The sequence below is a fragment of the Sus scrofa genome, chromosome 8 (assembly GCF_054392235.1).
Source record: "Sus scrofa isolate SSC_HxYL_T2T_F1_AM1 chromosome 8, Sscrofa_HxYL_maternal_Yorkshire_Landrace_v2.0, whole genome shotgun sequence".
In the NCBI taxonomy this organism is placed as follows: domain Eukaryota; kingdom Metazoa; phylum Chordata; class Mammalia; order Artiodactyla; family Suidae; genus Sus; species Sus scrofa.
Window position 1 is genome coordinate 87,118,212 of NC_139390.1, and position 14,812 is coordinate 87,133,023.

At 43.1% G+C, this 14,812-nt stretch overlaps 1 protein-coding gene across 9 annotated transcripts in view; it reads left to right on the plus strand.

The window, feature by feature from the left end:
• NR3C2 (nuclear receptor subfamily 3 group C member 2) overlaps nt 1-10,636 on the plus strand; it is a 365,987-nt gene extending 355,351 nt beyond the window's left edge. For 8 of the 9 annotated variants that reach the window (XM_084970788.1, XM_084970786.1, XM_013978840.3 and 5 more), the window contains exon 9: nt 7,839-10,636. In XM_084970788.1, the coding sequence (XP_084826914.1) occupies nt 7,839-7,994 (156 nt within the window). In that variant the 3' untranslated portion in view covers nt 7,995-10,636. 9 annotated transcript variants of the gene reach the window in all.
• The last annotated feature ends 4,176 nt before the right edge of the window (nt 10,637-14,812 follow it).

The window sequence follows — 14,812 nt, forward strand, 5'->3', positions numbered from 1 at the left end:
ATGTCTTGTTACCATTTTTGGCTTAAGGTCGCTTTTGTCTAAATATAGTGATTCCCACTTTGTTTTGGATTCCACCTATATGGAACATCTTTTTCTGTCCTGTCACTCTGAGCCTCTGTGTGTCCTTAAAACTGAAATAAGTCTCTTGTAGGCAGCACATATTTGGGTCTTGTTTTTTCACACATCCAGCCACTCTATGTCTTTTGATGGTGAATTCAACCCATTTACATTCAGAGTTTTTATTGGTATGTAAGGACTGAGTGATGCCATCCTATTTTTTTTCTCTGATGGTTTTGAATTTCCATTGTTTCTGTTTCCTATTTCTGCCTACCTTTGTAAATGGATGATTTTCCATTGTTTTTTTTTAATAGTTATTTCCCCAATACTTTTTTCCTGCTGTACAGCATGGTGACCCAGTTACACATACATGTACACATTCTATTTTCACACATTATCATGCTCCATCATAAGTCACTAGACATAGTTTCCAGTGCTACACAGCAGGATCTCATTGCTAATCCATTCCAAAGGCAATAGTTTGTATCTATTAACTCCAAGCTCCCCACCCACCCCACTCCCTCCCCCTTGGCAACCACAAATCTATTCTGCAAGTCCATAATTTTCTTTTCTGTGGAAAGGTTCATGAGTGCCTTATATTAGATTCCAGATATAAGTGACATCATATGGTATTTGTCTTTCTCTTTCTGACTTACTCCACCCAGTAGGAGAGTCTCTAGTTCCATCCATGTAGCCACAGATGGCATTATTTCGTTCTTTTTTGTGTCTGAGTAGTATTCCATTGTATATATATACACCACATCTTCCTAATCCAGTTGTCTGTTTCCATGTCTTGGCTATTGTGAATAGAGCTGCAATGAACATGTGGGTGCATATGTCTTTTTAAGGAAAGATTTGTACGGATATATGCCCAAGAGTGGGACTGCTGGGTCATATGGTAGTTCTATGTACAGATTTCTAAGGTATCTCCATACTGATCTCCATAGTGGTTGTACCAGCTTACATTCCCACCAACAGTGCGAGAGAGTTCCCTTTTCTCCACACCCACTTCAGCATTTGTTATTTGTGGACTTATTAATGATGGCCATCTGACTGGTGTGAGGTGGTATCTTGTGGTAGTTTTGATTTGTATTTCTCTAATAATCAGGACTGTTGAGCATTTTTTCATGTGCTTGTTGGCCATCTGTATATCTTCCTTGAGAAAAATGTCACTTCAGGTCTTTTGCCCATTTTTCCATTGGGTTGTTGGCTTTTTTGCTGTTGAGTTGTATAAGTTGCTTGTATATTCTAGAGATTAAGCCCTTGTCAGCTGCATCATTTGAAACGATTTTCTCCCATTCTGTAAGCTGTCTTTTTGTTTTCTCTTTGTTTTCCTTTGCTGTGCAAAAGCTTGTCAGTTAGATTAAGTCCCGTTGGTTTATTTTTGCTCTTATTTCTGTTGCTTTGGGAGACTGACCTGAGAAAATATTCATAAGGTTGGTGTCAGAGAATGTCTTGCCTATGTTCTCTTCTAGGAGTTAGATGTTGTCTTGTCTTATATTTAAGTCTTTCAGCCATTGTGAGTTTATTTTTGTGCATGGTGTGACAGTGTGTTCTAGTTTCATTGATTTGCATACGGCTCTCCAGGTTTCCCAGCAATACTTGCTGAAAAGACTGTCTTTTCCCCATTTTATGTTCTTGCCTCCTTTGTCAAAGATTAATTGACCATAGGTGTCTGAGTTTATTTCTGGGTTCTCTATTCTGTTCCATTGGTCTGCATGTCTGTTTTGGTACCAGTACCACACTGTCTTGATGACTGTGGCTTTGTAATATTGCCTGAAGTCTGGGAGAGTTATGCCTCCTGCTTGGTTTTTGTTCCTCAGAATTGCTTTGTCAATTCTGGGTCTTTTGTGGTTCCATATAAATTTTTGGATTGTTTGTTCTAGTTCTGTGAAAAAAATGTCATGGGTAATTTGATAGGGATTGCATTGAATCTGTAGATTGCTTTGGGTAGCCATTTTTACAATACTAATTTTTCCAACCCAGAAGCACGGAATATCTTTCCATTTCTTTACATCTTCTTTAATTTCCTTGATTAATGTTTTATAGTTCTCAGCATATACGTCCTCGGTCAGGTGTATTCCAAGGTATTTGATTTTCTTGTGGTGCAATTTTAAAGTGTATTTTTCTATTCCTTTTCTAATATTTCATTGTTAGTATACAGATATGCGACTGATTTCTGAATGTTAATCTTATATCCTACTACTTTACTGAATTTGTTGATCAGTTCATGTAGTTTTTGGGTTGAGTCCTTAGGGTTTTCTATATATAGTATCATGTCATCTGCATACAGTGAAAGTTTCACCTCTTCTCTTCCTACTTGGATGCCTTTTATTTCTTTTGTTTGTCTGATTGCTGTGGCTAGGACTTCCAGTACTGTGTTGAATAACAGCGGTGAGAGTGGACATCCTTATCTTGTCCATATTTTAGTGGAAAGGCTTTCAGCTTTTCTCCATTAAGTATTATATTTTCTGTGGGTTTGTCATAAATGGCATTGTGGTATGCTCTGTTTTCCTTCACCTTTTTTTATCTACTCTGGGTTTTTTGGTTTGGGTTTACCATGAAGCTTATATAAGACATTGTATAAATAAAACAGTCCATTTCAAATTCATAGCAACCTAGCTTCAATTGTCTACACAAGCTACCCCTTTTATATTTTTGATGTCATTATCTACCTGTTTTATATTATGTATTTAACAATATAGTTACTATAGTTATTTTTAATATTCTTTTTCTTTGACCTTTGTACTTTGACCTTACCTAGAATCAGGTAGCTAACATACCATCCTATTATAGAATTAGAATTTTCTAAGTCTGGCTGTATATTTACCTTTTACCAGAATATTGTATACTTTAATATGTTTTCCTTTTACTGATTAGTATCTCTTCATTTTAGCTTGAAATACACCTTTAAGCATTTCTTGCAGGGCGCATCTAGTGGTGATGAACTCTCTCAGCTTTTGTCTGTCTTGGAAGGTCTCTTTCTCCTATGTATTTGAAAGCTAACTTTGCTAGATAGTTCTTGGGTGGCAATTTTTTCTTTTAACATTTAGAATATGTGATTATACTCTCTCCTGGACTATAGGGTTTCTGCTGAGAAATCTTCTGATAGCCTAATGGGAGTCCCTTTGTCGATTGTATTCTTTTTTTCCCCTGGCTGTTTTTGGAATTCTTTTTTTTTAAAGTTTTATTGAAGTATAGTTCTGCCGTGATAAGTTCTGCTGTACAACAAAATGATTCAGTTATATATATTCACACTTCCATTCTTTTTTGGATTATTTTTCTGTATATATTATCACAGAATATTGGGTAGAGTTCCCTGTGCTATACAGCAGGTCCCCGTTGGCCAATGATTCCATATACCACAGTGCCTATGCCAATCCCAAACCCCCATTGCATCCCTCCCACAACCTGTCGCCTTTGGTAACCATAGTTTGTTTTCAAAGTCTGTGGTCTGTTTCTGTTCTCCAGATAGGTTCATTTGTATCCTTTTTTTATATTCCACACGTAAATGATATCATATGATGTTTGTCTTTCTCTGAGTTACTTCACTTAGTATGATAATCTCTAGGTCCACCCATATTGCTGCAAATGGCATGATTTCATTCTTTCTTACACATACCACATCTTCTTTATTCATTCCTCTATTGATGAGCACTTAGGTTGTTTCCATGTCTTGGCTATTGTAAATAGTGCTGCAGGGAATATTGGGGGGGGTAATGTATCTTTTCAAATTATTGCTTTCTCTGGATGTATACCCAGGAGTGGGATTGCTGGATCATATGGTAGTTCTATTTTTAGTTTTTTGAGGAATCTCCATACTGTTTTCCACAGCGGTTGTACCAATTTACATTCCCACCAACAGTATAGAAGGGTTCCCTTTTCTCTACACCCTTTCTAGCATTAAGTAGACTTTTTGATGCTGGTCATTCTGACTGGTGTAAGGTGATATCTCCTTGTAGTTTTGATTTGCATTTCTCTAATAATTAGCAATGTTGAGCATCTTTTCATGTGTTTTTTGGCCATCTGTGTGCTTCTTTGGAGAAATGTCTGTTTAGACCTTCTGCCCACTTTTTTGATTGGGTTGGTTTTTTTTTTGATATTGAGTTGCATGTGTTGCTTGTATGTTTTGTAGATTAATCCCTGGTTGGTCACTTCATTTGCAAATATTTTCTCCCATTCTATAGGTTGTCTTTTTGTTGTGTTTATGATTTTTCTTTCCCATGTAAAAGCCTTTAAGTTTAATTAGGTCCCATTTGTTTATTTTTTATTTAATTTTCATTACTTTAGGCTGTGGATTCAGAAGATACTGCTGTAATTTATGTCAGAGAGTGTTTTGCCTATGCTTTCCTCTAAGATCTTTCATTATGGCCTTTTCCTTTCCACCTAGAGAAGTTCATTTGTTGTAAAGCTGGTCTTGTGGTGCTGAAATCTCTTAGCTTTTGCTTGTCTGTAAAACTTTTGACTTCTCTGTCAAATCTCAACGAGAGCCTTGCTGGGCAGAGTATTCTTAGTTGTTGGTTTTTTCCTTTCATTGCTGTAAGTATATTGTGCCACTTCCTTCTGGCCGGCAGATTTTCAGCTGTTTATCTCCACTTCACTTAGTTATCCTTCTGGGGTTTTGTCTTGTTCCTTTGTCTGGAATGCATTTCTCTGCCATTTCATTTTATCTAGATGTTTGCCTTTGTGGTCTTTGTGCAGGCTGCAAGGGTTGTAGCCTCTTTCACTTCTGGTATCTGCTCCCTGGTGGGTGAAGTTGACCCAGGGGTTTGTGGCAGGCTTCCTGATGTGAGAGACTAGGGCCTGCCCACTTGCCAGTAGAACTTAGTCTTGTCCCCCTGGTAGGCAGGCTGTGTCACTGGGTGTAATTAGAGGCAGCTGGGTACCTGGGAGGACTTAGGGCAGCCCGTCTGTTTGTTGTTTGGCCTGGGGCTTCTCAGCACTGGTGCTGGTGTGCTGTTGAGTGGGGCCAGATTTTTCCAAAAGGGCAGCCCCCAGGGGAGTTTACACTGATGATTATTCCCTGAGACCTCCACCTCCAGCCCCCACAGTGAGACACACCTGACCCCTGTATCCCAAGGAGACTCTCCAAGACACGGAGGTAGGTCTGGCCTAGATTCTTATGGAGTCTCTGCTTTGCCCTGGGACTTGGTGCCCATGAAACCTGTGTGCACCCTCCAAGAATGGAGTCTGTTTCCCCCAGTCCTGTGGCACTCCTAAGCTCAAGCCCTACTGGCCTCCAACACCAAATGCTCTGGAGGCGCCTTTTCTCAATGCCAGGCTTCCAGGCTGGGGAAACTGACGTGGGGTTTGGAACTCTAAGTGCTGTGGGAGAGCCTCTGGCACATTTTTCATTTGTGGGTCTCCCATCCAGTGGGCATGGTATTTCTTATATTGTGAAAGCAGCCCTCCTACCATCTCATTGTGGCTTCTTTGTCTTTGAGTGTAAGGTATCTTTTTTGGTAGCTTCCAGTCTATTTTGTCAGTGGTTGTTTGGCAGATAGTTGTGATTTTGATGTTTTTGTGAGAGGTGGTAAACTCAAGTCCTTCTCCCCCATCTTGTCTCAGAAATCTAATGTTTTTAGATTTTTTTTTTTTTGATGTTTGACGGTTTCATTATGTCTTAGAATAAATCTTGTTTGTATTGAGAAAACAGAGTGACCTATTAACTTTCTGAATTTGGATGTCCATTTCTCTCCCCAGCTTTGGGGAGTTCTTAGCTATTTCTTTAAATAAATTTTCTGCCCCCTTCTCCATCTCTTTTCTTTCTAGAATCCTGATTTTTCTAATGTTAGCTTTTTTTAATGGAATCCCTTAGATAACATAGGTTTTCTTCACTCTTTTTCATTCTTTTTTCTTTGTTCTTTAACTTGGGTATTTTGAAATCTTCTGACTCACTTATTCTTTCTTCCACTTGTTCTAGTCCAGTGCAGATGTTCTCCATAGTATTTTTCATTTCATTCCTTGAGCTCCTCAATTCCAGAATTTCTGCTTGTTTCTTTTTACAATTTCTATTTATTTGGTAAACAACTCATTTTGAACCTGTTTTTTTGTTTTTTGTTTTTTTCATCTTGTTGAATTGTCTGAGTTTTCTCATAGCTCATTGAGTTTCTTCAGAACAACTATTTCAAATTTAGGTAGATTGCAGAATTCCATGCCTTTGACCTCAGTTGTTGGAGAATTATTATTTTGAGATGATGACATGTTTTTTTGTGTGTTCCTTGTAGTTTTGTATTGCTTTTTTCCCCTTCACTTAAAGTCACAGGTTCCACCTTTAATTTTTGCCGGTTGCCTTCAGACAGGGCACTCTCTTCATCAGTGGTATCATTACCTGAGGGTTATCTGCCTTTGTATGGATACACCTGTGCCACTCTTTTTGCTTCCTCTTGTGGCAGAATTCTTCAGCTTTTATGCCTCTTCTTGTTTTTAACACCTCACTATGGCTACTGGATACTTCTTTTGTTTTACAGAAGGTGGCTCAAATTTGTGGTTTCTCCCTGGCCCACAGATCTCGGCCTGTTTTCTGAGCATAATTCTTGTCTGCTGGAACTCTTGCCACAACACTCAGGACTATGCACAAGATTCTAACCACAGATTTTGGGGTGGGGAGGGTGTGAATTTAGCACTCAGGGCTTGGGGGGGTGACTGTGGACCCCATAGGGAGACCCCTAGGTATGGTACTCCCAGAAGCTCAAGGGGTTTGTTCCTTTAGTATTTTTATCTGCCTCTTTCCCAGTCTCCCTCTTTCTGTCAGTCATAGAGGTCCCCCCCCCTCAGTACTTGGGGCACTGCTGGAGAGAAGGTTTTACCAGCTGTGCCCTGCACCATTAGGGTAATTGGGCACTCACTCTCCGTTTCCCCCTGTGGGAGAGGTGGCTACCACCTTATAACTTGGCCCTGTGCAGTGTTGCCTCACAGGGGTTTGGGCAACATTGGTAAAGTTCTTTTCACCTGCAGTATTTCCAAATTCATTTAGTTTTGTCGTCCCAATGGTGTGTTGGAATTTCCCCTTGGGAAAGCTGGATTTCTGCAATTTCCCCTTCTTGGTATCTGCCAAGGTCAGCAGTCTTCAGCTGTTTTCCCAACCATGGCAAGAAGGGTTGGGGGCAGGTTTGCTGCTCTCCCAGTTCCAGAGCCCACACCAAGGTCTGTCTGCATAATACCAGGTGCACAGGTGGGCAAGAGTCTTCACAGGTCCCTTTGCATGTGGTGCCCTGCTCCCAGCTCAGGACGGGGAGCCTGAAGGGAGGAGGTCAGTCGTGAGATGAGGGCTGGGGGGCTGCTGGTGGAAGGCTGGCTGCCACCATGGCCACTGCTCTTTTGTCAGGGCCCAGCCAGGCCTGGCAGGGGTTTGGGGGAGGGGGCACAGCACCTGCCCTTACAGGGCTGAGGAAGGCCCAGCTCCAGTGTCCAAAGCTACAGGCATGTCCCACCCAGTTCACACATTTCTAATTGAGAATCTGAAAAGAGCCATCAGTGACCCCGCCTCCGTGAACTCTGTTACTGGCCCTGTTGCCACTGATACATGTAATAGTCAACAAGCACACAGCTCCTGTTTGAATCTGTTTTGCAGGAAAGGCACGTTCCATGCAGCAGACACCAGCATCCTTCTTCCTTCCACAAAGCAGGTGACTTAGCCACATCACTTAGGCAGCTTCCTAGACATGGTTGAATCTGGGAAGGTTGTTGTAAGCTTATAGCAGTGTTAAGATGCAGAGGGGCCCAGGGACAGGGTGAGAATCAGGCCCCATGGTCATGGCCCCTGTCTGTCTGTGTTGCAGCTGGTGAGCGACTTGTTGGAATTTTGCTTCTACACCTTCCGGGAGTCCCAGGCCCTCAAAGTGGAGTTCCCCGCGATGCTGGTGGAGATCATCAGTGACCAGCTGCCCAAGGTGGAGTCTGGGAACGCCAAGACCCTTTACTTTCACAGGAAGTGACGGGAGGCGTCTCACCAGGAGAACTTTGCCTTAAGTTTCCCCGTGTTTATTCCACACCCACGAAGGACCCAAGAAATCCTATTTTTAACACATGAGGGGCGATCCCCACTTGTCCAGCAGTTTCTCAAGTTGAAAACCCTGCCGAGGGTTTGGAGGCAGGGCAAGCAGGGTGACGTGGACTTGGTGAGACCTGCGCAATCTGGAAGGTTCTTCCCTCTCCAAGCCCCAGCGCTTAAAAAACACGCTCCCGTTCCTCTGGATGAAAAGCCATATCTAGTCAATAACTCTCTTGATTTTGATACTTTAACAGATGGAGGTTTTAACTCTGCCGTGTAGTTTCTGGTATCGTTCGCTCCTTTTAAAAGGGTTCACGGACTAACGAACTTTTTCAAGCTCACCCCTGGTTTGCACATAAAACGTAGAGTTGATATGGGGCATTAATATTCTTTTGTTATTTAAAAAAAAAACAACAAAAAAAGAAAATATATACAGATTCCTGTTGTGTAATAACAGAGCACGGGGCGGGGACTGGTGGCCCCTGGGGGGGCAGGGGGCTCTGCCTCGCCCGTGTCTCTCTGCATCACTGGTATCCACACCCCCTCTCGTCCATTTCTTATTTAATTAGAATGGTAAGATGTTAAAACAAATGCCTTGGTTTCAATTTCTAGTATCTATTGTGTTGGCTTTACAAATAATTTTTGCAGTCTTTTGCTGTGCTGTACATTACTGTATGTATAAATTGTGAAGGACCTAAAAATAAGGTATAAGGAGCTTTTGTAAATGAGACACATACAAAAAAAAAAAACTTTAATGGTTAATAGGATGAATGGGAAAGTATTTTTGAAAGAATTCTATTTTGCTGGAGACTATTTAAGTACTATCTTTGTCTAAACAAGGTAAAAAATACTTTTTTTTTTTGTAAAGTGTAATGTTCTGCATGCATCATGAACCGTTTACAGTGTATTTAAGAAAGGGAAAGCTGTGCCTTTTTTAGCTTCATATCTAATTTACCATTTTACAGTCTCTGTTGTAAATAACCACCCTTAAAACTTAACTCTTTGGTTGTCTTTAAGCCTTTCTACTTTTTCTGTACTTTCGTCCTTGGTCTCCCGCTCGGGGTGTTCGTGGGGCTTTGAGCACGTTTTCCAGCTTCTGCTTTCATCCTCCTTCCATCGGGGACAAGCGCTGTGATGCCTGCAGCTCCGGGAAGGCGTCATTGGACGACACAGCTGTCAGAGGATGTCCCGGAAGGGTTGCAGGTTTACGAAAGCTGCCTCTTTTCTCTCAAGAAGCAGAATCAGCTTTAGGAAAGAGAGACTGGATCCTCGACGACTCAGAGAGCATATATCCTCATCCCATTTCTGAAAATTGAATTTTCTCCTTCAGGGAGGAAAAAAAATTCCGTGCACTCTCTACGTCTGCAAAAGGTGAACTGTCCACTTCCGGTCTTGGAAGAGGGTGGTGGGGGGGGGGATCCTACACTCCTGGAACCGGTCATGGGAACACGTAGGTCTTGGCAAGAGGCACTGGGAAGATGCAAGTGGGCACGGTTCAGTCAGGACGGCGTGGAGACCGCACAATAATTAGAGGGTTTTTAGATTTTTAAAAGGTAGGTTTTAAAAATAAATTTTGTACGTCAACAGTTTTGGGGAAAAAAAAAAAAACTACAGATCATATAAGCAAGACAGTGGCACTTAAATTTTTAATTCACTAATCTGTTTGAAACTGATGCAATTTATGGCTTTCTCTCCAAATCACTTTTTTTTGGTGATTTTTCTGCCCCAAATCACAAATATCTTTGGGGAAGTTTAACAGTATGATTGCACTAAATAAACTACTTTGAATAGAGTCCAAATTAATCTTGTAAAAGTGATGATAATCATCAGGTACTCAGTGAAATCGCATTATTTTCCAAAACCTAAAAGTTGTAGCTGCAGAAGCCCAAGGCCGGGAGATGGCAGCGTTGGGATCAACATTTTTCTCCAGGGTTCACCATGCAGGCAACATTACCCTGTCTTTCAGAAGACATCTGCCTTATGCAAGGGGAAACCTGTGAAAGCTGCACTCAGAGGGAGGAGTTTTTCTTACATAAGTTGCAATTTCAGGAATTTAATTTATAGGCAGATCTTTAAATACAGCCAACTTACATGCACAGCAATATGAAAGCCACATTTGGAAGGTGATCAATACACAGCATGCAGACTGGGAGCTTCTAAGAGAAGAAATGGCTTAACAAGAGCAGCTTTTAGCTCAGACTGACTTTTTATGAAATCGGAATTTCAACGCAACCAGGTTTGGGATGGAGACAGTCTGCATCAGCTTTTTGTATTAACAAAGTTACTGGCTCTTTGTGTGTCTCTGGGTAACTTTGCTTGATTAAACAGCAAAGCCATATTCTAAATTCACTGTTGAATGCCTGTCCCAGTCCAAATTGTCTGTCTGCTCTTATTTTTGTACCATATTGCTCTTAAAAAATAAATCTTGGTTTGGTACAATTCATAATTCACCAAAACGTCTTCATATAATTTAAAAAACACACTAAATTAGTTTAAAATGAAGCAATTTATATCTTTATGCAAAAACATATGTCTGTCTTTGCAAAGGACTGTAAGCAGATTACAATAAATCCTTTACTTTAATCACTTGTTGTTTTGGAAACCGTTCATTTGAACATCTATAGGAACACATGGATCTTGTGCCCTTTTAAATCTTGATTATACGTGCTCCTGTCTACATCCACGATGGCCCAAACACACATACACAGACACCTGCCCGCCTCCATGTTAGAAAGCCTTGTGTTAGCCATATATCCTTTATCCTCTTTGGGGACTGGTTAGCTATTTTGTCTCTTACTGCTAATATGTGGTTCACTGAAATATCCTATAACAATTTTATAGCAGTAGCTGCTACCAGTGTAGCTGTTGAACACTGTTTGTATATTGCCTCATTTATCTTTACAACCACACAGAAGCTTGTTCATTATACAGACTTTGAGACTCACCTGGGTAGACCAGATGCCCCATCTTATTCCCGGGTCTTCTTCCATGAAGTAGGGTCTGCTTCTTACCCCAGGTCCTTGTAGGCAATCAACTCAGTTCCCCGCCAGTCATGAAGCATCTCACACTTTTTACAGGCTGCTCTCCTTGATTTCATGCATCAATACCACAAAAAGAGCAGTAAGCAGTTAGCTCATTTTAAAACGAGAAAACATTTCCCCACAAGAGAAATTCATGCACATTTTTAATGTGTCCTTTAACCCAGGGATCAAACTAGAAGACTCTTTGAGAGTTAAACACAGCTTTGCTTGAACACAATGGATAAATTTCTAGAACACAACATAGCACTGAAACACAGCACAGGGAAAAAGCCACTTAAAAAACTTTACACAATTTGTAAGACATTCATTGACACTGAAGGTAATTTTTTTTGGGGGGAGGGGGTCTTTTTTTGTCTTTTCTAGGGCCGTACCCATGGCATATGGAGGTTCCCAGGCTAGGGGTCTAATCAGAGCTATATCCACCAGCCTACACCACAGCCACAATAATGCAGGCTCTGAGCCACGTCTGCAACCACAGCTCACAGCAATGCCGGATCTTTAACTCACTGAGTGAGGCCAGGGATCAAACCCGCAACCTCATGGTTCCTAGTAAGATTCGTTAACCACTGGGCCACGATGGGAACTCCACACTGAAGGTAATTTTACATCCTAAAATTTACGCATTCTGACTTATTAGGGAGCAGAGTTTGTCACAGAGCGCCCTGAACTTGAAACAAAAGCCATCGTGGGCTGTGAGTGCCGAGGCTGGCGGGCCCCACCAGTGTGCACTGTTGGTTAAAGTGGGTGCCCTCCCTGAATAGAGTAGGCTTGTTTTGGGGTCAAGGGTGACTATATTTCTAAGAATGTCTAAAAGCGCTCTCAGGGCCAAAGGATCCAGCTGCACGTTTAGGAATCTTTAGCTAAGAACTAAGTCTCTGCCCCTGAGACAGCCATCTGGTGTACACCTCAGCTGGGTTGTGTGGTCTGAGAAGGTTTTGTTCCATGTAGCCTCTCTTCCTCCAGCAGGCTAGCCTGGGCCTGTTTTCGTGGTAGAAGCACTGCTTTAAGACTGGAGAAGTATAGCACTCGCCAAGATTCTGATTGCATCGAGTTTGTTTCTATCCCAATGGCCAAAGCCAGTTGCAAGGTCAAGTCTAGACTTGGCATGGGAGGGCTCCACAGAAGGGCCTGGCTCCAGGGAGGGGTAAAATTTGGAGTCATTCAACCAATGCATGACTTACTTTTAGCTGTTTTTTTCATAGACGTTATGTTGCCAAGACAGTGATTTCTAAGTTTTCTATGGTCTGAAAAACCCATTTCTTTGGATCTTCATACCCTGGGCCAACATGGTCCAGAGAGGATCGTGGTTCTTTTGAAAACTGGCTTGAACTGAGTCAGATCATGCTCTGCCCACTTATGAGCTGTTCCACCTACAGTTTCCTCAGCTGCTAAATCCTCCAAGAAAGGAAAAATCCAGACACTAACACCTGGTACTGAGTGGCTTCAAATCCCACGTACTTACTGCCCAAGTCTAGAGTGCAGGTCTCTCGTTGGGCAAAAACCAAAAGTCTGCCTTCCAATCAAGTTGATCTTCTGATAGGAAAGAATTCTCCAAGGTCATCTTCCCAGCAGATTGAGATACTTGTAGCCAGACAGTAAAGCATTAGAAGACCATGCCAGGTTACCCAGATGGGCTAGCAATAAATTACTGCCCAAGCCAGTCAAGGAAGAAGAGTGCTGACAAGCAGCATCTGAGAAGACATGTGCAGAGCTAGGCGCAGGAAAGCTGTTTGAGGAAGGCGTCACCAAGCCTGGCTTTGAGAGACGTGAGGGGAGAACCAGTGAGAAGGGGCCCAGCATTTAAGTGAACAGGGAATGAAGACAAGGCCAAGATGAAAGAGGCAGGGCGTGCCTTTGGGGAGGCAGCGAAAGGCTGAAGAACATAGGGTAGAGGGAACGAGCAAGGCGTGGCCTTAGAGAAAGTCCACTGCAGGGAAACGGGGTGTGGCCAGAGGATGAGAAGGGGGCAGAGACTAACCCTCCCCCTACCATGGTACCTATGGCTACCTCCTCCCAGCTTCCCTGTCTACGAAACCATTTTGCTTGCCATGTACCCTCCAGGCACGCAACATCATTTGTCACAACATCCCACGGAGGTTGGTACCACTCTCTCCAGCTCAGAGATGGAAACTGAAGCTTAACGAGGTCAAGCGAACTTGTTTGAGGTCAGCAAGGTATAAAGGAGTGCAACTAGGACTTCGAAATATGTTGTTTTTTAACTCAAAACATGGACTTTTAGTCACGGTATTGGTTTCCCAGAACTGCTGTAATAAGGTGCTACAAACGGGGTGGCTTAACATCAACAGAAAGTTATTGTCCCCCAGTTTGGGAAGCCAGATCTCTGAGATCAAGAGGTCCTCATGGTGGTTTCCTTCCAAGGGCCGTGAGGAAAGGATCTATTCCCGGCCTTTCTCCTCAGCTTGTACTTGGCCATCTTCTCCCCGTGTCTCTTCACACTGCCTTCCCTCTATGCTTGTTTCAGTGTCCAAATTTCCTATTTTTATATGGACACCGGTCCCACTGGATTAGAGCCCAAGCTTACTGACCTCACCTTCACTGATTGCATCTGCAATGATCTACTTCCAAATGAGGTCACACTCTGAGGTACTGGGGTTACGGCTTCAACATAGGACTTTTGGAAGGGGGTGCACACTTCAACTCATCACAGCCACTATCCCCCACCAGCCCTCAGAGGCAAAATGGTAGAACCAAAAGAACATGACTTGTTGAACCTGAACAAAGCTCCCTGCTCTGAGAGCCTCCAATAAAACAGGCTAAATTCTCCTGGCTTCGTCCCTGCAAGGAAAGAATGAGTCAAAGGCCCACCATTGGCACAGACAATCCAATGCTTTTTCCCCACAATGGTTCCCACCTACAGATTCTTCTATTACTACAAAGAAGGTGGGGGGGGGGGTCACAGTTGCCATAGGCTGTTTGGTTCTATTCTAGCCTGGCATCTCCTTTCCAGGTTCTATTCTAGCCTGGCATCTCCTTTCCAGGGCTAGACCACCAGGGCTAGCCCTTGGGTAACACGATCGGCTGCAAGCCCTACTGCAAGAAGAGAACAAAATCTGTATGCCCTCTTTTGCCCAAACTGCCCCCCTGCCCCCACAGCGTGCCTCTGGATGAACACAAGCTGAAACCTGGTCCAAGCAGCCGCAGCTGGTGCTGAATGAGGGAAGCAGGGTCCTGGCTCAGGCAGCCTTCGGCAGATGCTCAGGGCATGGGCCACACCCACGCACCAAAAATACACACAAAAAGGACCACCTCCCACTTATTTTCTGGGGACATGAAGCTGTTCAGCCTGTGTAAAACACCACCTCCTGAGCCCATTACTAAGGGTACCATGGGCCAGGCCCAGAGTGAAGCTCCCTGGCCGGGGGCCTCAGCCAGGCTGCGGCCACATGGCTCCTGTGCACAGAGGAGCCAGCCCTGACTCCCCTCAGACACTACCCTGTTCTTCCTGCACCAACCACAGGAGGGGTCTGCAGGGCTGTGACTAGAGGAGCCCTGGCAGCCAGTGCTGCTCTGAGGCTTCACTATCACCACACTGTCATCCCACAGACAGTGGCCCAGACAACAAAGATGCACGTGATGTGCATAGTAGGAATAGCACAGCAAATAGAAGTTCCCACTAAGTGAGCACGGGCTGTGTCCTGAGCATGCTACTTGGATTTGGTCACTTCAACCCCAAACCTCTGAGTGTCACTTTCTTTTTAGG